At 43.0% G+C, this 25,991-nt stretch overlaps 1 protein-coding gene across 11 annotated transcripts in view; it reads right to left on the bottom strand.

The window, feature by feature from the left end:
• nrxn3a (neurexin 3a) overlaps positions 1-25,991 on the bottom strand; it is a 125,731-nt gene that overhangs the window by 73,114 nt on the left and 26,626 nt on the right. For 10 of the 11 annotated variants that reach the window (XM_089003579.1, XM_089003582.1, XM_089003581.1 and 7 more), the window contains exon 5: positions 25,870-25,938. In XM_089003579.1, coding sequence (XP_088859705.1) covers positions 25,870-25,938 — 69 coding nt within the window. The remainder of the gene's footprint in view (positions 1-25,869; positions 25,939-25,991) is intronic. The other variant, XM_089003584.1, reaches the window with a different exon arrangement.

Raw genomic sequence — 25,991 nt, 5'->3', positions numbered from 1 at the left:
GTGGACGGTGCTGGCTGCGTTTAAGGGAAAGACAACATCTTTAGTACGATATAAGGGCACGCTAATGATTTGTGATCTAAATTTTTGATTTTTGAAAGTGTGACATTCTGAATGTTCAAGCTGGCAAACATATTGTCGCAAAAATGTTTGAGGGAAAAATGGGCAGGAATTGAATTTTCATTTCACTCGGTTACATAACCCAATATCATACTGTGTGTAGGCAATGGAAAGGCATTGAGGAAACAAACAAAGGCTATTAAGAATCAAGAGAAACACTGAGAACACAGACAGTCGAGCTGGACCAATCGAAAGGGTCACCACAATGTGGGAGAGAGCATGTCACTTTGAGGGAAAGCTCTTGCTTTAGTCGGCAAAAAAAATATTTGCATGAAATGATGTTGATGATGATCAATGCAGGAATGAGGACAACACTGCATGGACAAGGATGAGGACACACACACAAATACACGTACACACGCACACACACACACACGCGCACACGCACACACACACACCAGAAAACTTATTACATGGCCCACTAAGTGCATTATGTAATACATGATGGCCTGTGACGCACAGATGGCAAAAATGAAAAGACAGCTGGAAGGCAGAGATGTGAAGGATGACTTCAGGTGACACATTAAGCCTCTAATGTGTCTCCTGTGCAAGTACCAGCAGTCACACGCTTGGAATTGATAAAATTAGGGATAGAGTGGAACTGTTAGAAGTCGGGAAAAAAATTACAATTACCTTGAAATTTTTGTGTATTTATTGTATTTTTTTTTATGTTGATTGATTAACATTCAGCGTATAGAGTACAGAGCAGTATTTTGGCCGCTGCCTATCAAAAACAATGACAAAGCTGAAAGCAAAATTGGAGGTGAGGTTGGGTTGAAAAAAACAGCCATTTCCTGTGATGTTTGGTCATTGCAGCAGGAGGAAAATGAACACCGAGACTTTCAAGGAGGGTGGCTTCACCATAAGTACACACATGACATGATTGGGCTGGATCTTTTGTGGGCAATGTTATACTATTCTACAGACAGCTTTGATGTGATGTAATTGGGCATGTGTTGGGAGAGTCAAAAAAAGCACCAGGTGGAAAAACACCCAAATGAGGCAGACACACAAGAAAAAAAGACCGTTTAGATCAAGCCCGGGTGAATGTGCACGCGTGTGTGGAGAGGGGGTCAATGACACGTAGCGCAGATATCCATCAGTAATTTCAGCGCGCTGGTGGATTTCCATTTGTTCGGCAGCTTGACCAATGGTGCATAGGATATCCTCACTAGGCTACAATGCGGGGCCGGCAGAGGAGGTGGAGTTCTTAAAGCATTGCGATCTTCATGATGGTAAAGGGGAAGAGCTAACTACCATTTTATTGTATCTACACAGAACACACAACACACTTTTAACTCAAACTTTTGAGTTGATGTTGTGACATTTGGAAGACAAGCTAAATCGACAATGACAGAAACACATATTCATTCACATGCATATGAGATAAGCGAGTCTACATGAGTGTATACACACGTGCGTACCTTCCCACGTATGGAGAAGTGAAGGCGTCCCCCTTCTACCTCCCACCATTCAGTCACACACACACACATACACACATAAACCCACTCGGCCGATAACTCCCTGAAGCATGACAGCGCGGTTGGCTCTATCCCTTGGAGGTTTTTCATTTACTGCCCAACATAATGCCATATCCCTGTGCCCCCCATGCTTCTCCAACACACACACACAACCACACGCACACACACACACACACACACACACACACACACACACACACACACACACACACACACACACACACACACACACACACACACACACACACACACACACACACACACACTCTCTTATTGGCTATTATCTGCACCGTCTGAGCCTGTGTTGATAGCTAATGAAGGGCCACGGTTGCCATTTCTCAGCTGATGGTTACCATGGTGACAAGGGGTTAGGGGGGATGAGTAGGAAAAAGCAGGACATTAAAAAAGCAGAAATTTGATCTGTGTTTGTTGTTTTCAGTAACAATTGAAAAAAAATACATTACATGTGTAGACATTGTTGCCTTAAAACTATATGTTTCAGTCAGGCAATTCTGGTAATGCCACAAGTAAAAAAATAATTGATTTTTATTCTCATATGTCTTGTCGGAACTGACGTTGAGTATTTTTGGTTTCTGTCACGTGGATCTGATCATATTCCTGTTTTATATTCATTTTTCTGCGGCGCTTTCATCTTTGACTCGAAACAATCTTGGCTCCGATCCCATTCCGACTCCTTTGCTCGTCACTGTTTCATGCTGATTTGTATTCTGGTTTGGTTGATGAATGATTTGGCATTCACCTTCGAGACATAATTGCATTTGGAGAGGGACAGATGACACAAGGGACAGAATAATCATAAACATTAGACTAATTTCTGGAGGACAGTTGTGAGATGCAGTGGGGGCAGTGATTCCACGGGAGGATAAATAAATATTTGAAATGAGATGTGGCAGGGCTAATACTGGATCTACCACCTGACCTAATTCATGAACAGACACTCAGCTTGAGACAATGATTCATCTGTCACCTTCCATGGCAAACTCCTCCTTGAGAGAACAACATGGTTTGACAGCGTGTCTCCATACGTGTGTGAGATTTGTCAGTTTGATGAGTGCTTGACCTTTATGTAACGTCAAACATTTACATTTTCCAACATATATGACAATTGCATATGAGGATTAGATATGGCCCTGATGAAAAAAAGAACAACAACTCATTGAAAAAACATTTATAACATGATCAGAGATGGGCCTTCTCAAGGCACGACATAAAATGTATTTATTTGTCAGGTTATCTCAAGACTTTTGAGAACATTTGATTTGTCTACGCATTTTGTTTGTCACCAACAAGCAAACTAAATTTTAGGCTAGGTTGAGGGAAAAATCTCACGAGATCTCTGAAGATTTAAACTAATCAATACAGTTGAATCTCTCTTTGACGTACCTCATTGACAGCATTTTCTGCTGTATAATATTTTTGCACAGTATACAGTTCACATTTTTATTTTGTTATGCTTAGAATATCTTGTTTTCTATCCTTTCACTCCCACCCCAACCCCATCCCTCTTCAATTGCTGCTGTGGACTGCAAATTTCCCCATTGCGGGACGAATAAAGGTATTCTGATTCTGGTTTCAAAGTCCTTATTTCACGTCATTCAGTTTTCAAGTGCCTATTTTGCTTCCAACAAACACTTTTAAAAGGTGAACATCATTATAAAGACCAGCGCCTCATATCGTGAAAATGCCTTTGTCTACAATGAACCTGCTAACTGATATCTGACCTTGCTTATGAACAAAATGCGCCAGGTGAGCCTTCCCTCTTGCATATGAGGGACGAAGCTCAGCCGAGACTACGAATTGGTAAAAATCAACGACTTCAACAAATATCTGTAATGGCAACAAAATCATGGCAGATTTCGAGGCCAATAGATTGAAAGATAATCGGAAACAGCTTCGGAGCTCTGCGTATCCTGAAATGGAGTTAACTCTTCATTTATTTGCTGACTGAATGTAATCAGAGATGAATGTCTTAAAAAATAATGTCTTCATACTGTATGTATTCATATTATTATGTATTCATAAGTTTATACTGTATTACAGTTAATGATTTTACATCTACAGCATAGAACGTTATACTGCATTATACATCATAGTTGGTAGCCAGTTTATTGAACAAGCTGACAACGAATTAACATGAAAACGTATAGATTATTTCTGTCTCTCGGGGTATAACGACTGTACTCATCCCTTAAACGTGGTTGCCACTTAGACATTCATGTTTGAATTACAGTAAAGTCTCGTTATATCGATATTCAAGGGAGTCCGAAAAAATATCGATATAACCGGGACTATCGATATATCCGATCCTGCGCCGAACTGCATTAAGCAAAAGCCGCCAAAAGAGGGCAGCCAAGCGCCATATATTTTTTTTGGGTGAGTTGTTCACCCAATGTTGCCTCAAAATGGCACATATAATTCTTTAATGATTGTAAACATATATGCTTTAATCTTCAGAACGACAGTGTATTTGAAACATATTCATAACTGGATGTGTAACAAGAAAGCATATTATCCGAATCTGATGCCATTGTTTGGATTCACAAGCAATGCAAGACGTCTTGACGTGAAGTCATTTTTATTTGCATTTGAATAAAAAGTGACATCGGCTGTCCTTTAATACACAGTATGGAATGTTAATAATTTTCAAAATCATCGCGCTTCAGCAGACAAAACAAGAAACATTGTTGCAAAAAACGATTGCATTCATATACAGTACAGTGGGCATGTACATAACACAACAGGGAAACTGCAACGCTTACATCTTACTGTATTATGTATACAATTTAAAAAAGTCATCAATCTTCTTCTGCTTCCCATTTTTACCTTTTAACAAAAACACTTCAATCTCGTCTGCTACACACGAGCTAGCGTCTGAAAATGAAAATGGCTCTGCTACACGGGTGCTGGGCACGTAACCAAGTCACCTGACCAAGTCGACCAATGGCGCGACTGATGGCGTGACACGTAACCAAGACACGTGACCAAGTTGACCAATGGCGCGAACGATGGCGTGTCACGTGACAAAGTCACACGGCCAAGTCGACCAATAGCGCGACCGATGGCGGCTCATGTGACCAAGTCGACCAATGGCGCGACCGATGGCGGCTCACGTAACAAGACACGTGACCAAGTTGACCAATGGCGCGACGGATATATCGATATAAACAACAAAAATGGCTGGCGGGGGATGAAAAGGAGCACCGTCATAACCGGATTCTCGTAATAACCGGGTATCGTACTAAACGGTACTAATTATACATAAAAAGACTAGAAATGTGCAAGGGAAATGAAAATAGTATCGTAATAAGCGGTACTATCGATATAACCGATATCGATATAACGAGACTTTACTGTAATTATCATCTATCTATTATACTATTTTTATCGATACAACAAAAGCTATCATATCAGCCCTCTTGTGTTGACACAAAGAAGCTACCTGCTTTGGTGCCTTCTGCAGCTAACATATTTTATGGACAGGGCAAAAGGAAGGCCTTGTTTGACACTGAAAACCATGTTTATGCCAAGTACACTGGTGCCAATTCAACAGAACAGGACCCTATGTCTAAGGACAAATGCAATGATTCGCTTACGTCTTCACAGTGTTTGCCCAAATGTGCTGCTCTTTGTGTATGCATGGAGACCGCAGGGCTAAGGGTGGGAGGGCGATTGGTTGAGGAAAATAGTAAGTGATTTTTGTTCTCACTGGGAGGGCCTATCATCTAGACACATCCATGAGCTATAACTATACAAACACACAATGGACCTCTGACGACTATCCCGAGGCTAAGTGGCATTAACCTCTTTCTCTCATGGGGCCCAGACAAAAGACCCAGAGGACCCCTAATAATCACCTCGGCCAAGACCACCCCTCCCCCTTGTCCCTCAAAGCATGACACTCAAAACCCATTATGGACGATTCATATTAACATATTAGCATTGACGCTTAAAAATCCCAAAAAGCTATATATTCCCTGGACCCTGTCATGGTGATATATACTTGGTTGTTATTATTGCGATTTTTATTCATATTAAATGATGTTAAGGAGAATTAAGATGTGTCATGATTTGCTGTTACATTTCATTTGCATACAAATATGATTTAAATCATAAACTGTACAGTACTCTCTTTTAACCCCCCCAAAAAAAATTGATTGTCACATGTATTCCTTTCAGAAATATTGAATTGTATATAAAATATCCAAATAAATCTTACATGAAGTTATAAATGCTGCTTAATCTTTTTCTTTGTGAACTTTGCGAACACATATTTAATCTTTTCATTTTCAAATGTTATTTAACAAAAAATGATTATATTCAGAGGATTTTGACTCTTCATACACAACAATATTTTCTGATATACAGACAAATTATTACAATTGAAAAAAAGAGTGGATGGATGGACTATGATATTTTCCATATATTGGAAAGATATAACCCTAGGAGGCCTACAATGTTATTTTCACCAGGGTGGAGTAAATGTGTGCGTGTTGGGGGGTTGGGCACATATGGTTGGTGACCCTTGTTCTGTCCATGCTCTCTGTGTAAATGACGAGAAAATCTTGAAGGACAATAATATACGTAGGGAGAAAAAACAACTTGGGATAATTAATTACGCTTTCGTTTGATGTTGTGTATACATGTGCGTAGATGGGTCCTGAACAACAATGGGTGGGAACGTTATAGAGGTGGGCACCGGGGCAGAGCGGAACACACTTTGCAGGCTTGATTGGCCTCAAGCAGCACCTTCCCGATTTCCGTATTGAAACAAAGCTTCTATTTCACTTTCACATTACATTACTCACTGTTTTTATTCATAGGCATGAGTAGAAATCCATTGATGAGCATTATGTACTTAATTAGTGTCACATTGGAATCAGGAGTTGCCGATGCTTTTTCTCACCCTTGTGCTGCTGTTAATGCAATTTAAATATCGTCAAAAATCGAATTGATTTCTAATGAAACTGTCCATGAATAAAAATGAATAGTGAAAAAGGACAAGAAAAACAATCGTAAGTAATGTGAATGGAGGGGTAAAGATGAGGGAGCGCAAAGGGGGAGGAGGCAAGTGTGTGTTCTGGAGGGATGAGATAACAGCTCAGGCTCTCCCTCTCTTGCTCTCTGATTTATCGTGTGAGTGGTGTGTCAGAGTGAGCACCTGGCCAACAGAGATAGGATGAGGTCTGTTTCAATAATCTGCTTTGCAAACACTTTCACATACATATAAAAATATTTCCAATAATCAAATTTACTCAGGCAAGATGTTCATCAAAACCTGCAAGCTCGGTAAACAGCGACTATTAAACCAACAAGTGGGGGGACAAGCATTTTAGATGAAACTAAATGGTTGTCAATACGTTGTCAATAAAAAAAACAGTTGGTATTTATGATCTTATTTCAGCCTGGACATCCTGAGGGATACCGGCAACTGTGATCTTTCTTCAACCATTGTTTCTACATCCACCACCCGCACCTCCTAAATGAGTTTTTTGTTTTGTTTTGATTTTTTTACCAACACTATGTGGTCTAAACCAGGGAATCTCATTGACTTTGCGAACTGTGGCCTTGTGAAACTCTTTGAAGTTGTTGAGTCACTCGGAGTAAATACATACATTTGACTTCTGTGTAAGCTCTCAGTCGTACAGGAGTGGTCCATCGATGAAAAGCTTTCTTCAGCCGTCATCTGTACTTCTTTGAAGGTGTCGGACGTTTCGCTTCTTATCCATGAAACTTCGTCAGCAAACTAAAGTGTTACTGGTAGTTTAGGCCCACTTCTTGGGAAATGGGGTGTGGTTGGGGGGTGCGTGTGTCCGACGTTGTTCCTTGCTAGGGCCTGATCCAGGTAAGAAGCGTCAAGGATTTATGCTAACCAGATGCCCGAGCCACCTATCTGTCCCCCCCCCTGAACATTGACAATGTGGCTTGACTTTGAAGAACACTGAGCATGACTATATCACGACGGAAGAGGCCGACACACTTCGGAGAAAACTAACTTTGGCAGTTTCTTAAAGGTATCTTGTTTTTTGGGTCACAAAACACAGCTCATAACCACATGTGACATTTGGAATATAGATCAACCTGTAAATCAAAGGTTTTGTCTTTCAACTCAACCTTTTGACCACAATAGACTAATACAGAGTCTGCATCATTGCAGATGGTACATAGGTATGACTCTTAATCTCCTGTTCTATTCTTCACTGAGTTTTGAGCATGACTCGACGACAACTGAACTCAACCAATTCCCTTGCAAGAGCTCTCAAAACATTTCAGACTAAGAAACATGTTTTAAAATTCTGAGGTGCGGATTCCCATGCCATTTCTATCAATCTGTGCTTTGAACCGCTTCAGTGAGAGTTGAAGATGGCGTGGAGTGATGAAGCGGTCAGAATTATATCATCAGCTAAAATCTGAGATGCACCCACCAAAATGGATCCCAAAATGACTCAGCTGAGTCTAGAAATTATGCCCATAAAGGTTATTACCAGAATCTGTGACAGGCTTGGCCAAGTCCCACTTTCACTGTAAATGAAACCAACTCACTGACAGCAATGCGGAGCAAACTTTGACATCGGTTGTACAGGGACCAATCAGCCCATATCAGGGGATTTGCCACCACTTACTTGCAAAGCAATGTCCATAGAATTCTCTCAGGTTGAGCCTTTTCTCCAAGTCTTTTAGAAACCCGTACATTGGTTGGGCTAACTCGTATGCATCTTCGACAGTGGAGAGCACTTAAAATGTCCCACAGCAAGGACGAGCAACATTTTGCTGCGACCTAAGAACCAATTTCCCAAGGGCAGATAGCCCCAGTCAATTTTGCTCCTGGTATCGTTGTGATGCCTCCCCCTGACAATTAAATGGCTCAGGGAGGAGCAAAAAGTCTGGTACGAAATTATAGCACTGAATCACCACTTCAATCTCACAAATAGCCTTTGGTGGTTAAAAGTCATTATCCAAATGCTTCTGGAACTAAATATATTTTCAGATAAGAAACGGTGCGTTCCAGGTATTTAACACCACACATGCTAAGCAGATTGAACAGAGGTCACCAGTCATTAACCTGAAGTCATTATGAATCAATTAAGGATCTGATGTCTCAACAAAACAGGACTTCTAGTCTGTGGTCATGAAGTCCTTTGAACGCCTCGTGCTGAACCACCTAAAGAACATCACCGGACCTCTCCTGGACCCTCTTCAGTTTGCCTATCGGGCAAACAGGTCTGTGGAGGATGCAGTCAATATCGGACTGCACCACATCCTCGAGTACCTCGATAACACAGGAACCCAAGCAAGGATACTGTTGGATAAACATTTGTGAACAAAACACCGTACCCACCAGGACAAACGATGGATTAATCCCGACATAAAAGCCCTCCTGAAGGAAAAGAAAAGGGATTTTGTGTCGGGCAACAGACAGGAACTGAAGGCCGTGCAGATCCAACTGAGGAGGAAGATCAGAGAGGGGAAGAAGACCTACAGGATGAAAAGGGAGGAGCAGCTGCAAGCCAGCAACGTCGCTGGTGTCTGGAAGGGCCTGAAAAACATCCCAGGACACAAAAGCCCAGTGACATTGAACGAAAAAGACAAGGACTGGGCAGATGAACTCAACCGCTTTTTCAATCGGTTTGACAAGACGCCTGTCGCCCCCTGGCCCACCGGCAACTCCACCTGTAGCTGGAGAAGCACCAACTCTCACTGTGGACTTACCCTTCCTTCCCCCTCTCACGACCAGCTTCCAGCAAACAACAACTGCCCTCCCAACCGTTGCCACACGCTCAGCCGGCACTCTGCCTCCTGGTTCCTGCCTGTCTGTCACAACTGCACAGGTGAGGAACCAACTGAGGAGGATGGAAGTGAGGAAGGCAGCAGGTCCGGATTACATCAGTTCCCAACTCCTCAAGACCTTCTCCGATCAGCTGTGTGTCATTCTCCAGCACTTTTCAACCTGAGCCTGAAGAGTTCCACAGCTATGGAAAACGTCATGCCTGGTCCCAGTGCCCAAGACTGCCAACCCAAAGGAGCTCAACAGCTACAGACCAGTGGCGCTGACATATCACCTGATGAATACGCTGGAGAGATTCGTACTCGCCCACCTGCGACCGCTGGCAAGCTCATCGCAGGACCCGCTACGGTTTGCCTACCAGCCCAGCATCGGGGTGGAGGATGCCATCATCTACCTCCTCCACTCGGCTTTGCTGCACATGGAGAATGCTGGGAGCATGGTGAGGATCATGTTCTTCGATTTCTCGAGTGCCTTCAACACCATTCAGCCCTATCTACTGGAAGACAAGCTGCAGCATGCCGGAGTCGACCACCACCACACATTCTGGATTACAGATTACCTCACAAACAGGCCACAGTACGTGAGGGTAAAGAACTGTGAGTCGTACAGGCTTCTCTGCAGCACCGAAGCGGCACAGGGGACAGTCCTGGCTCCATTCCTGTTCACCTCGGACTTCAACTACAACACTCCAACCTGCCATCTTCAGAAGTTTTCTGATGACTCAGCTAATGTCGGCTTCACTACAGAGGGAGACGATCGAGAGTACAGGGGACTGACAAGATCAACACCGAGAAAACCAAGGAGCAGGTAGTGGATTTCTGCAGGAAACAATCCTCACCTGCACCGTTGAACATCCAAGGTTCGGACATTGAGAGGGTGACCTCCTTCAAGTACCTGGGTGTTACTCTCAACAATAAACTGGACTGGACTACAAACACGGATGCCCTAATCAAAAAGGAACAGAGTTCTTCCTACTCAGGAAACTGAGGTATTTTGGAGTTCAGGGGTCACTCTTATAGACTTTCTATGACTCTGTGCTGTCATCGAATCCATCCTGTGTTCTTCCATCACCGTTTGGTTCGGGGCCGCCACAAAAATGGACAAAATCCGACTTCAACGGACCGTTAGGACAGCAGAAAAAAAATCATTGGCACTACCCTACCCACTCTCGAGGACTTGCACACTGCAAGAATCCAAACTAGGGCGCGGAAAATCCTACCTGACCCTCTGCACCCTGCCCACCACCTTTTCCAGCTACTCCTCTCAGGCAGGTGCTACCGATCCATGTGCACCAAATCCAGCAGACATTTAAACAACTTCTTCCCCCAAGCCATTAACTCTTTGAACTCTTTCAACAGTAGCCCAAATGGAACTGTATAGTGTCACTTAGCAATTTTTTGATGATGATACTAGTGCAGCGTGTTCTACCGGAAACAAATTCCTTGTGTGTTCTACATACTTGGCAATAAAGATGATTCTGATTCTGATTCTGTGGTGTCTTCAGCCATCCACTATGGAATTGTCTGCTGGTCAGGCAGCATCACCACCCGGGACAGGAAAAGACTGGAGCGCCTTGTCAGTCTGTCCTGGGCCGCTCGCTGGACTCTCTGGAGGAGGTGGGCAACAGACGGACGCTAGCTAAACTAAAAGCTATGATGGACAGCCCCTCCCACCACCTCCTGCCCACCCTGACAGCACTGGGTAGCTCCTTCAGCCAGAGCCTATTACACCCGCGCTGCAAGAAGGAGAGGTACCGGCGCTTGTTCTTACCGACTGCTGTCAGGCTTTGCAATTCTCAAAGATTACATGTGAAAAAAAATGGACACTTGTAAATATGGGTTGATGCAATATCTCAATATGCCTTTCTTGATACTTGCACTATGTACAGTTTTTTTATGAAACTGTTTTGAACATTTATATTTACACAGTACACAGTTGACATTTTTCTTTTGTTATGCTTAGAATATCTTGTTTTCTGTCCTTTCACCCCACGCCCCCGACCCCATCCCCTTTCAAATTGCTGCTGTGGACTGCAAATTTCCCCATTGTGGGACAAATAAAGGTTTTCTGATTATGAAGTCTGAGGTACTTTTGGTAGATTGTATGACAAGGATATGTGACCTTGTCATGAACTGACACTATACAAATCAAGTTTAGTTTAAATATAATGGGTAAATCATTTTGATTTGGCCATTTCAAAAGTAACTTCCACCCTGAAAAAAGTATGAGCACCCCTGGTTTATGGCAACACTTTTACATAATCTAAATAGCCAAGTCTCTTATTATCAGCTCCTATCGATGCCTTTATTTTTTTAAACCTCCATAATTGAAAGTATATTTTAGCCATTTCACCCTTTGAAAATACAGTAAAGTCTCGTTATATCGATATTCAAGGGAGTCCGAAAAAATATCGATATAACCGGGACTATCGATATATCCGATCCTGCGCCGAACAGCATTAAACAAAAGCCGCCAAAAGAGGGCAGCCAAGCGCCATATAAGAAACGGAGCTGGCCATTAGCTCCCTTTTTTTTGGGTGAGAGATGTTCCCCCAATGTTGCCTCAAAATGGCACATATAATTCTTTAATGATTGTAAACATGTATGCTTTAATCTTCAGAACTACAGTGTATTTGAAACATATTCATAACTGGATGTGTAACAAGAAAGCATATTATCCGAATCTGAAACCATTGTTTGGATTCACAAGCAATGCAAGACGTCTTGGCGTGAAGTCATTTTTATTTGCATTTGAATAAAAAGTGACATCGGCTGTCCTTTAATACACAGTATGGAATGTTAATAATTTTCAAAATCATCGCGCTTCAGCAGACAAAACAAGAAACATTGTTGCAAAAAACGATTGCATTCATATACAGTACATTGGGCATGTACATAACACAACAGGGAAACTGCAACGCTTACATCTTACTGTATTATGTATACAATTTAAAAAAGTCATCAATCTTCTTCTGCTTCCCATTTTTACCTTTTAACACAAACACTTCAATCTCGTCTGCTACACACGAGCTCGCGTCTGAAAATGAAAATGGCTCTGCTACACGGGTGCTGGGCACGTAACCAAGTCACCTGACCAAGTCGACCAATGGCGCGACTGATGGCGTGACACGTGACAAAGTCACACGGCCAAGTCGACCAATAGCGCGACCGATGGCGGCTCATGTGACCAAGTCGACCAATGGCGCGACCGATGGCGGCTCACGTAACAAGACACGTGACCAAGTTGACCAATGGCGCGACAGATATATCGATATAAACAACAAAAATGGCCGGCGGGGGATGAAAAGGAGCACCGTAATAACCGGATTATCGTAATAACCGGGTATCGTACTAAACGGTACTAATTATACATAAAAAGACTAGAAATGTGCAAGGGAAATGAAAATAGTATCGTAATAAGCGGTACTATCGATATAACCGATATCGATATAACGAGACTTTACTGTAATTGTAATAATCCTTCTGACCTTCTCTGTACTTCTCTATCAGCATTCTTAAAGCAAACACTGCATCTGTTGTACTCTTTTTTGGAATGAAGCCATAATGCTGCTCACAAATGTTCACTTCTGCTCTTAGTCTTGCTTCAACTACTCTTTCCCAGAGGTTCATTGTATGGCTTATCAACTTTATTCCTCTGTAGTTAGTACAACTCTGCACATCTCCTTTGTTCTTAAAAATGGGCACGAGTACACTTCGTCTCCATTCTTCAGGCATCTGTTCACCATCTAAGATCTTGTTGAATAACCCAGTCAGGAACACCACCGCCAGCTCTCCATGACACTTCCATACCTCGATTGGTAAATCATCAGGCCCAAGTGCCTTTCACCCCTTCATCCTCTTCAGCGCCCTCCTCACTTCATCCTTGCTAATGCTTGCTACGTCTTGGTCCACAACAGTCACGTCTTCTACTCTTTGTTCCTTCTCATTTTCCTCATTCATCAATTCTTCAAAGTACTCTTTCCATCTTGCCATCACACTACTGGCACCTGTTAATACATTGCCATCTCTATCCTTAATCACCCGAACCTGCTGCAGGTCCTTACCGTCTTTGTCTCTCTGTCTCGCCAGCCTGTAAAGATCAGTCTCACCTTCCTTGCTGTCCAGCCGAGCATACAAGTCATCATAGGCCTCTTGTTTGGCCTTTGCCACCTTTACTTTAACCGTGCGCTGCATCTCCTTGTACTGCTGTCTACTCTCGTCCGTCCTCTCAGTGTCCCACGTCTTCTTTGCTAACCTCTTTCTCTGTATACACTCCTGCACCTCCCCATTCCACCACTAAGTCTCCTTATCTACCTTTCTTCCACTTGATACACCAAGTACTTTCCGACCTGTGTCTCTGATTATGTTTGCTGTAGTTTGCCAGTCATCTGGAAGGACCTCTTGCCCACCCAGTGCTTGTCTTACCTCCTTCCTAAATGTCATGCAACACTCTTCCTTTTTCAACTTCCACCATTTTGTCCTCACTTCAGCCTTTGGTTTCTTCATCTTCCTCACTGCCAGCGTCATCCTACACACCACCAACCTATGCTGTCTGGCTACACTCTCACCAACCACTACTTTGCAGTCACTGATTTCCTTTAGATGGCGCCGTTGACACAAAATGTAGTTTACCTGTGTACTTCTGCCTCCATTCTTGTATGTCACCCTATGTTCCTGTCTCTTCTGAAAGAAAGTATTCACAATAGCCATTTGCATTCTCTTAGCAAAGTCAACCACCATCTGTCCTTCAGCGTTTCTCATCTGGAGTCCAAACCTGCCCATCACCTCCTCATCATTTTTGTTTCCTGCGCCAACATGTCCATTGAAGTCTCCACCAATTACAACCCTCTCACTTCTCGGGATGTTCTGTATGACCTCATCAAAGTCCAACCAAAATTTGTCCTTCTCCGCCAGCTCACATCCTACTTGTGGGGCATACCCACAAACAACATTGAACGTCACGCCTTCAATTTCTAGCTTCAGACTCATCATTCTATCTGATACTCTTTTTACTTCTAAGGCATTCCTAACAAACTCCTCTTTTAAGATAACCCCAACTCCATTTCTCTTTCTGTCTTCATCATGATAGAACAACTTAAACCCTGACCCTAAGCTTCTAGCCTTGCTCCCTTTCCACCTGGTCTCCTGGACACACAGTATGTCTACCTTCCTTCTCTGCATCATGTCAACCAGCTCTCGACCTTTACCTGTCATTGTTCCTACATTCAAAGTTCCTACTCTTAGTTCTATACTCTTGGCGTTCCATTCCTCCGGGCACACCTCCCTCCTCTCCTTCTTCGACCAACAGTAGTCCATTTTCCACTGGCACCCTGAAGGTCAACAGTACCAATGGCGGCCGTTGTTAACCCGGGCCTCGACCGATCCGGTATGGGATTCATAGGTTTGATTCGCATATTTGTTTTGGCAATTTTTTTTACGTCGGATGCCCTTCCTGACACAACCCTCTGTATTTATCCGGGCTTGGGACCGGCACAATAAGACACTGGCTTGTGCCCCCTTGTGGCTACATTTTTGAAAATAATTAGAATAAAGGTTTAAATTATGCACTCTTATAAGCCCAAAAATTACATTCATATGAGCACAGGAAAGAATAATGGATAATAACAAATGACAATAAATTCATCCATATAGCCAATATGACAGTTGATGGTAATCACTTTCTTGGCAGTGATGCAAGTTTTTTTTTTTTTTTTTTTTTTTTTGCGGTCGGTGAAGTTATTGAACAACAGTTCATTTTCGTTCAAGAGTGTGAGTTTAATTAGGCTTTCGAGAGAACACATGATAAACACGCTTTCCTGTGTGGGGGGATTCAACAAGATAATTATTGAGATATTGGCAGTGACTTATAATTGTGCATTATCAGATTCAGGGAATGCTGTCATTTACATATATACTATTTGTTTTTACATTTCGGGGGTTTTCATAGACACATATTCATATTGAACTGCATCTTTTGGGCCATGGGAGTTATAACAAAAATCAGCAAACATGGCAAACGTTAAATTGACTGACTTCCCCTGATAAGCATCACATTATTTTGTCCTCAGAGGGAAATCAGTGACCTTATCTATAGTGACCGTATGCAAACAGGGGTACGTGACAGAGGCACGCACTGTTCAGACATTATCTTCAAGATTCTTTAGAGCTGACTCTACTTGTGTTCTGTCTATCTATAATTAGTGCAGTGTGAAAGGTGTGGGGTGGCTGAGGATTTGCTTTTTCATCATAAAAATCAGTAAACGGACACATGACTTGTGTGTGTGCGTTTGCGTGTTTGTGCGTGTATGCATGTGCTTGTGGGAGTGTGTGTGTGTGTATGTGTGTGTGTGTGGGTGTGGTACGTGTGTGTGCGTCTCGGCTTGTGCATGGGCAAATTATATCAACTGCAAAGGGCAATCTGCAATCAGTGCTTTGCTCGATCTCCTCAGTTTATGCAATTACAAGTCTGATGAGGTAGTGGTTGTGTGGGGAGAGGGGTGGGTCGGTTGGGTTGGATTCGTGTCTGTGTTTGTGTCTGCGTGCGTGCGTGTGTGTGCGTCCGCGTGTCTGCACGTGCGCGTGTGTGCGTGTGCGTGTGTGAATGTGTTTGTGTGTGCATGACTAAAGCGTGTAGTTGATTCCATATGTAGGAGTCTATATATGATAGCCTGACCAGTAAACCATGATATGACTTTATGATTTGTTGATCAATGTAGCTTTTCTAAATCGCGCTGTCCCCAATTTCCCTTCAATTCATATTCATAATAAGAATCAGAATCATCTTTATTGCCAAGTATGTAGGACACACAAGGAATTTGTTTCCGGTAGAACACGCTGCACTAGTATCGTCGTCAAAAAAACTGCTAAGTGGCACTATACAGTTCCATTTTGGCTACTGTTGAAGAGTTCAAAGAGTTAATGGCTTGGGGGAAGAAGCTGTTTAAATGTCTGCTGGATTTGGTGCGCATGGATCGGTAGCGCCTGCCTGAGGGGAGTAGCTGGAAAAGGTGGTGGGCAGGGTGCGGAGGGTCCAGTAGGATTTTCCGCGCCCTTGTTCGGATTCTTGCAGTGTGCAAGTCCTCGAGAGTGGGTAGGGCGGTGCCAATGATTTTTTCCGCCGTCCTAACTGTCCGTTGAAGTCGGATTTTGTCCATTTTTGTGGCGGCCCCGAACCAAACGGTGATGGAAGAACACAGGATGGATTCGATGACAGCCGTGTAGAAATGTTGCAGCACCTCCTGTGGCAGGCCATGCTTCTTTAGCAGCCTCAGGAAGTACATTCTCTGTTGGGCCTTTTTCAGAATAGAGTTGGTGTTGACCTCCCACTTCATGTCCTGGGAGACTGTGATTCCCAGAAACTTGAAGGTCTCAACGGTTGACACAAGGCAGTTGGATAGTGTGAGGGGTAGCTGTGGTGATGGATGTTTCCTGAAGTCCACGATCATCGCAACTGTCTTGAGCGTGTTCAGCTCCAGGTTGTGACGGCTGCACCAGAGCTCCAGCTGCTCCACTTGTTGTCGGTACGCAGACTCGTCGCCGTCTTTGATGAGACCGATGACCGTGGTGTCGTCTGCGAACTTTATGAATTTGACAGCTGGGTGCGTTGAGGTGCAGTCGTTTGTATAGAGAGAGAAGAGCAATGGAGAGAGGACGCATCCCTGCGGGGCTCCAGTGCTCGTGGTTCGTGTTGTGGATGATATATTTCCCAGTCTGACCTGTTGTGTCCGTCCTGTCAGGAAGCTGAGGGTCCACTGGCAGATCGTGGGGGACACACCAAGCTGGAGAAGTTTGGGGATGAGGAGTTCTGGGATGATGGTATTGAACGCAGAGCTGTAGTCCACAAACAGGATCCTTGCGTAGGTTCCTGTGTTGTCAAGGTGGTCGAGGATGTGGTGGAGTCCGATGTTGACTGCATCCTCCACAGACCTGTTTGCCCGGTAGGCAAACTGAAGAGGATCTAGCAGAGGTCCGGTGATGTTCTTTAGGTGGTTCAGCACGAGGCGTTCAAAGGACTTCATGACCACAGACGTCAGAGCGACAGGTCTATAGTCGTTCAATCCCGAGGGTGCTGGATTCTTTGGAACTGGGACGATAGTAGACTGTTTGAAGCAGGATGGGACTTCACACTGCTCCAGGGATCTGTTAAAGATTTGTGTGAAGACCGGAGCCAGCTGGTCAGCGCAGACTCTCAGGCAGGAGGGGGACACTCTGTCAGGTCCTGCAGCTTTCTTGATCTTCTGCTGCTTGAAGAGCCGTCTAACGTCCAGTTCGTATGTAAGGAGAAGATACAAGGATCGGTAGCGCCTGCCTGAGGGGAGTAGCTTGAAAATGTGGTGTGCAGTGTGCGGATGGTCCAGTAGGATTTTCCGCCCCCTTGTTTGGAGTCTTGCAGTGTGCAAGTACTCGAGCGTGGGTAGGCTGGTGGCTTCAGGCAGCATCACCACCCGGGACAGGAAAAGACTGAAGCGCCTTGTCAGTCTGTCCTGGGCCGCTCGCTGGACTCTCTGGAGGAGGTGGGCAACAGACGGACGCTAGCTAAACTAGATTTTTTTCTAAACAATGCTAAACAAGGATTTTTTTTTTCCGCCGTCCTAACGGTCCATTTAAATCAGATTTTGTCCATTTTTGTGGCGGCCCCGAACCAAGCGCTGATGGAAGAACACATAATTGATTCAATGACAGCTGTGTAGAAGTGTCGGAGCACCTCCTGTGGTAGGCCATGCTTCTGTAAGAGAGTGGCCTTCTTTCTTCCGCTTGTTCGTTAATATTGGATGATGACGATTTTGGTAATCCAAATAAAGGCCGGAGTCGATGAACAGTACCTTCGAAGGGTTTATTTGCAGAATATACCGGAGACACATCATTTACAGACAATGGCTGCTTGATCACGAGTGTGTCCATATCATGGACACACGACATATTTATTTCATCAGAAGGGCGGTATCAAGACGATGGCGCGACACCAAGGTGGCATTCTTCCAAAACCATTCCTACCTTTTAGCAATATGTCTCCTAAAGTCTCCCGTAAGCAGTGTATCAAGGTTAACAAATGGCTCTGAGAATGAATTTGGTTTACTCTGCGTATCAGAAGGTTATACAGGCTAGAGTAAATATGGTGGAAGATGCACATCATGACATGTCTGTCATGACATATCGTTGAGAAAACAGAAATAAGCAAAATACCATGGCAGATGCTTGACTAAATACATTATAATTTGAAATAATCCTTCACTTCTTTCGCAGCCTCAGGAAGTATATCCTCTCTTGGGCCTTTCTCAGGATGGAGTTGGTGTTGACCTCCCACTTAATGTCCTGGAAGACTGTGATTTCCAGGAAATTGAAGGTCTCGACAATTGACACGAGGCAGTTGGATAGTGTGAGGGGCAGCTGTGGGCATGGATGTTTTGAGCGTGTTCAGCTCTCGGTTGTGACGGCAGCACCAGAGCTCCTACTACTCCACTTGTTGTTGCTATGCAGACTCGTCACCGTCTTTGATGAGACAGATGGCCCTTGTGTCGTCTGCGAACATTATGAATTTGACAGTTGAGTGCGTTGAGATGCATTCGTTTGTGTGGAGAGAGAAGAGCAAAGGGGAGAGGTGCATGTTGAGGATTATATTTACCGACTGCAATAAGCATTTTGCATGAGGTACAAAAGACCTCTTAACAGAGACGAAATGGTAAAAAGCTAAAAAGGTTTGCTGAAAAGCAAGGAGCTATGCCCCCCAAAAAAATTGATTGAGAATAACAATTGTTCGGATGAATCTATTTCTCTGAGAATAGACTACACCTAGCCTTTAGGAGTACATTAAGTAGGTAGATTACATTGACGGGAAATGACATGAAACAAGTTCGTCTGCAAGGCAGATCAATCAACCATAGGCATTCATTAAATAGATATCCTCAGTCATCACCATGCAGCATATATATCGGCCTTTCTCCATCTGATACGGCTAACCTTCAGAGTTAGGAGCAGAATAGGGAAAAAAATCACAGGTCACCTACAACATAATGAAATAGCACCTCTCTTTAGTTCCTAAATTCAGCCTTCATGATAATTCCTCAGGCAAAATCAAAGGACAAGGCAAGACGGTGAAACCTTTCTACTCACGGAGAAATATGATTGCTCAGTTACAACTGAGTAAAAGCGATCAGAATCAGAATCAGAATACCTTTATTCGTCCCACAATGGGGAAATTTGCAATCAGATCAGATACTCACTGCGACCCAGGTAGACGAAACAATGCCAAAAGTAGACAAAAAGATGTGGAAAGGTGTTTGTGACTGCCAAATGAAAAGAATTAAAGCCAAGTGAAACTTATTTTGATGCATCCTACCATCCATGATCTGATCCGCTTCTGATCCTCATGAGTGTTGCGGGCATGCTGAAGTCGTCATTGGGCAATAGGCAGGGGACACAATGAAATGTCATTCCTGTGTATAAATACATATATAATTATTTCTCGTCTCACGCCCCATGGGTGGTGTCTGGCCCCCATTTTTTTAGCTCGGGTCCTCTACCAGAGGCCAGGAAGCTTGAGGGTTCTGCGCAGTATCCGTGCTGTTCCCAGCACTGTGCTTTTCTGGACCGAGATATCCGATGTTGTTCCCGGGATCTGTTGCAACCACTCGTCGAGTTTGGGGGTCACTGCCCCGAGTGCTCCGACCACCACAGGCACGACTGTCACCTTTACCTTCCAGGCTCTCTCCAGCTCCTCTCTGAGCCCTTGGTATTTCTTGATTTTCTCATGTTCCTTCTTTCTGATGTTTCCATCACTCGGACCGCTACATCCACGACAACGGCTTTCCTTTGCCCTTTGTCTATGACCACGATATCTGGTTGGTTGGCCACTACCATCTTGTCAGTCTGTATCTGGAAGTCCCACAGGATCTTTGCTCGGTCATTCTCTACTACCTTGGGAGGTGTTTCCCATTTTGACCTTGGGGTTTCCAGTCCATACTCCGCACAAATGTTTCGGTAGACTATGCCAGCCACCTGGTTATGGCGATCCATTCAGGCTTTCCCAGCCAGCATCTTACACCCTGCAGTTATGTGTTGGATTCCCTCAGGTGCCTCTTTGCACAACCTACACCTTGGGTCTTGCCTGGTGTCGGGCGTACAACTTTTAAAACGTCTCGGCCCGGGTGGCCGACAACTTCTTCAAGAAAAAAAAACGATTACGTATTTTTAAATCAATAGTTTGTTTGATTCAATAAAGCAAAAGTTACAAGCAAACCACTACAAGCCACATGCACTCCTCTTTCTAAGCGACTTTCAAAACTCTCAAGTACACTTTTCAGTCACTGTATAGTTCGAAGCCCGAAACAGGCTTCTGATTGGCTGCCGTGCCGAGTATGCAAATCGCCAAATCGTTTGGCAGACAACGCTACGCAAACATTGCATTGTGCACCTGACGATAAAAACAATTACTGGAGCAAAGTCTTCAGCAAGGGATATTTACCATAAATCAAGCAAGGGAGCATTTGTGGTACTTCCTTAATGTAAAAAATCCTTTATACTTCGCAACAATGTTTTTTTTTTGCCATTAGTCGTCTTATTGTGTTTCAAGTTGAAAAATGGGGCAGGCAACTTTATGGCCGGGCAGGCAACTTTTCATAGTTGTCTGTCTGCTAACTTTTTCTCATGAGTTTCAGACACTGATAGAGTAGGTCATTGCATACAATCTGCATATATATATATATATATATATATATATATATATATATATATATATATATATATATATATATATATATATATATATATGCAGATATATATATATATATATATATGCAGATTGTATGTAATGACCTACTCACTCACGCTTTCATGAAAAAAGTCGCTAAAATCAATAATCATAAAATAAAAATACAAACAGCAAACTGTGGACAACCAAGAGAGATGGTCTGTTGCAACCCAAAGGGGACTTTATTCTGCAATGGTTTTGACTTCAACACCCTTAAAAGTTAATTTTATTCAAATGTGAACAGCTTGACAAGTGTGCAGTGTTGTGCATTCCTTCATTACCGGAGGCCTTTAAAAATCGATTTCAACAGTGTTTTACTCTCGAAGAAATACCCAGGCTGAGCAGACAAGGCTATATGAAGACAATTACAAGCACTTCACAGTGGGGTCATCAAACAAGCCTAGGTAAATTATTTGTTCACTCATGAATAAACAAAAAAAGGACACAAACAGTCTGTTCCGGAAGACAGACAATTTCAACATCACTAAAATCCTTGTAATCGGCACAGCAGAGGGCCAAACGGGAGACCGGTTAAAATTTCATGTGTATTGAAGGGTGGGCAGGGAACAGTCAGAGTTTTGGCTGATTTTTAGAGCTTTGAAAGAGGGATTTGTCTTGTGTGCGGATTTCCTTTATAGCTTTGCTGTATATTAAAGTACAGATGCATTTCATGGATTTACAGTTGTAAAAAATGTCAACATGGTAATGCACTTAATAATACTACACTTGAGTGTTACAGTCAAGTTAGTGCCCATGGAGTGCAAGACCCAATTCTGTCTTGCATGAGAATATTGTCAAAGCATAATTTGTCAAATGAGAAGAAAATGTCATAAGCGCTCTGCATGGATATATAGTACGTAGTATAAAGAGAACTAAAAAGAGGGCCAAGCAAGTGATGGAGGTGGGGGTTGGGTGGGAAAGGCAAGCCCAAGGAAGGATGAATGATGGGGGATAAATGAAATGTCATTCCCGTTAATGGGAAAAGCCCCAGCCAGAAAGCAGATCACAAAAACTGCAAAGATATGCTTAAGCCATATTGCCCGGAGCCAAAAGCATTTGATAAAACGGTTAACATTACCGTCTTAAAATCAAAACAAATTGAAAGACGACCAAAACGCAATCAGAGAAGTTAAAAAAAATGCATTTCACTCTTTTCGCCCTCATTCTTTGGTTGTTTCTTTTTTTCTTTTTGCACGTGGTATGTTGTCTCATCGTGTTTGCGAATGAGCCCAGTTGCATCTGGAGGGTTTGCATTGTGGCTTGGGGTTAAATGACAAAGTAAATAGGATGTTTATTTCAATATTCACATATGGTATAAGCACAAATGCCGACTCCAAATTAGAATTACAGAGCACCTTTACCTTTGGTAATACACTGCCCTTTGCACAAATCAATAGGATGTGAATAAAATAAATACACATTCATTTAGTTATGATAAACAGTCCTTCCCCTACCATAATCTCTTGGTTCCCTTCCCCATCTCTGACACAGTCTCTCATATTTCTGTCTACACTCTAGCTCCCAGCGCCATCTCCCTCTGGGAGAAGTGAAGACTTGTCAGTACGAATCTAGGTTTAATCGTTTCCCAGATCAGCAGCATGTTTTTCTTCCCCTGAAGCATGTCCCCCCCCTCCTCCCCGCCCGCCGCCCTGAACCGCACCAAGCCACCCCATGCCCCAACCCCCACATCGCGCCATAGCCCCAACCTCCTCCTTGAAATGTCGTCTGGGGACCGTTCTAGAGCTCAAATGTATGTACTTGCTCGAGGGCAATTGCACGGTTGGGGCTGACATCTTCAACTAAACGTGCTACAATTCATCATACGACAGGCCCTCCGTTGGGCCTTTCTCTGTGGTCAATGGTATGGTACTTCAGATTAAATGACAATTAAGACCTCATTAACTCATTCACTGCCAGATGTGCAAAAATGGGTCCACTCCACTGCCAGGGTTTTTGTCATTGTCACTTGAATTCCAGGACCCACAGAATATTGAATTTAAGGACTACATAAACATTCAATACAGCATAAGAAACCTTGGAGTCTCTTCTTTCATCAGAAAAAAAATAGGAATAATTCCTAAATTGTATGGTAGGTGGCGAGCACAGATACAGACCCAGAGTGTTGTGTTTTTGTTTGGGACGTGTAATACCTCATGATAAAAAACACGACAATATGCTCAAAATCGAGTAGAGGGACAAGCTATGTCCCAGGGAACCAGTGAAGAGAATGATTTGTCAGGGATTTGCTCACTCTACTGTGTCTGGCTATGGTGTCTGGATGATGCCACCGCTGTTCTTTGGCACACCATTATTGCTTGCACAGGCCACCCCACAATATGGCATTTCTGTCAAACAGTGGGTGCGAGAAGCGAACCAAGCATGGACTTCATGAATCACAAAAAAAGTCAATAGTTTGTAAATATTTTCCTAATGAGTATGGAGGAAAGTCTTGGAAAAATCTGGAAAAAAACATTGTTATTTTTTTTTTCAGAGTTAAATCTCAGCATACAATACTGGGCCTTTTTATTTTCCACATTGGGGAGTTGATTCTGTGACCAGCTGGCAGCAAAGACACTTGGAAGGCATTGGTGGTGCATGGATGTTCCACATGAATGACTGTGTTTTGTTTTTGCTTAAAACTAAAAAATCGGGTAAGCATATTCATTCGTTTTCAATCTCATGTACACATGCTGCACCCACTTGTGTTATGTGGTGTCAATATTAGTTTTGGTTGTTTCAGCTGGATACAAAATACATAAATTATCAACATTTTTACATGTCATTCTCCGGCTTGTTTTGAACGCTACCAAAACATCCATCCATCCATTCCGCTCTGCTTATCCTCACAAGGATCGAGGAGTGCTCATCTTCAGGCAGTAAGCAAGAACCTAAAAACATGATAAGCCGTCCATTGTTGTCCCTGAAAGGGTTAAGAGCATTTTCTTTGTGACCAAAGAAGTGACATAAAGTAGAATGTGTGTTGTGAGATAGTAAGGCATTGTTAAGAACCAGTTATTTTGTATCCTCATTTTGTGCAATGCTGTAATATTCTTTTATTAAGATAAATGATGCATAATGCTTGATGTTGAGGGGATCTAGCAACCCAGCCACAACGCTACATCCGGTCCTTTGACAGCGATCAAAGTCGCAGACTTCTGAGAGAAGTGGTTGCTTTCTGCGCTCCAGTAAATAAACATCCTACTTGTACGATCTAAACAAGAAGGACCGTCTCGCGTCTTTATTCTTCCAAATGCATCACGAACACGCTGAAGCTAACCGGCTAAAACCGCTGTCAAGATGGATCGAGGAAGGGCAAGTAGGCCCCTTCGACTCGCAGCTAATGGGATTGGGGAAACACAAATGCTAAACTACTAACTAAAGAAGGACTAAAGGACTAAAGAAGATCGTGTTAAGAGAGCTGGTGACGAGTCCCAAAAGAGCTACTGATGCAGAGAAAAATGCAGATGCGTATGCCGAACTGATACAAATGCTCTATGACGGAACCATATAAAATATAGCACTGAAGCAACTGATGATCAAATTCACTTTATGAACGACCGCTCGGAACATATCTGTCATGATCTGGTTGGCGACCAAGAGGTGGCACTGTCAGCCCCGCCTGAACCTGCACAGGTGCTGGTCGTCCCGAGCCTTGGCGGACTGCCACGTTCGGATTGGCGACCACCGGGTAGCGCTGTCAGCCCTGCCTGCTGCCTCGCAGGTGCTGGTCGTTACAATCAGTGACACTCAAAAAGACTCCCGGCACGACCATTCTCTGTCGCGTCATTGTTATATGCATGTGTATGTTGTATGCTATCGTATGATGTATGCTTTGTACGCAATTGTATGCATTGTATGCTGTGCATGTGTTTGTTTAAACTTGGCGGACTTTTACTCTTGGTTTTCTTTTGATACTTTGTATTTTTCTGTTCAAATGATTTTAACGTTTTAGATTTTGTGTCAAACACAACCTCCTGCTCCCTCCTGCCTGTTTTTTGGGATCCACATCTGCCATCACCACCTTGCAAACCGTGACAGTATCTCATTCGTAAGGTGGGGAGGATCTGTATACTGAAGGACTAAAACCTTAATCTCAATTTGAAGTGTCTGACTAAGATATGGGGAAAAAAATCGAAATAATATTCATCCTTCAGAAAGAGCATGTACATTTTTGGCAAATAAAAATGTATTGTTTGAATACAGTTTTACACATACTGTATGTAATTACATACATATTTACACATAATTATATCTATATACACATGCAACCAAAAGATATATATTTTTTAATCATTTTAAAAACACCTAAAAAGTGTGGCCTCCCTCATACAGCATCTTGTCTCGGCACAAATTGAACAATGGCCTGTAATCATTTGATCGTTTGATATAATCTTCTGGGGTGTTGTTTGTAATGTCACTGTTGAGGTGAGGAAAATTTCATGAACGTGTTCTCTTGTAAAACAATGTTGTTCACTGGGATTTGATAAAAATATCTATTGGTCCCACTTTACACTTGAAGTGACCCTCAGAAAAATGAGCAAACATTAAGAGAGGAAAAGCAAATGAACACTCTTTTCATCCCACTTCAATTAAGGTTGACTTAATTGCTAATTTAATCTTCCGCTGAGAAACCTTTGGAGAAGAAAAGGTGAGCACAGACATGTAAACACATTAAACATTGAAAGACATTAATGTATGTGTAATGTTCTTTCAAACACTCACAGTGCAAGTGCCGCTTTTCATAAAGCCGAAAAAGGAAAGATTTTGAAAAAGCTGTACCTTTGCTTTTAGCTAGAAGAGTAGGCGAATTGAAGAGAGAAGAGTCCACAGCCAAAGCCAAGACA

This window comes from Hippocampus bargibanti, linkage group LG09 (assembly GCF_051943395.1).
Source record: "Hippocampus bargibanti isolate YZ-2025 linkage group LG09, ASM5194339v1, whole genome shotgun sequence".
NCBI classification, from domain to species: domain Eukaryota; kingdom Metazoa; phylum Chordata; class Actinopteri; order Syngnathiformes; family Syngnathidae; genus Hippocampus; species Hippocampus bargibanti.
This window is presented reverse-complemented; position numbering and strand designations above follow the sequence as displayed.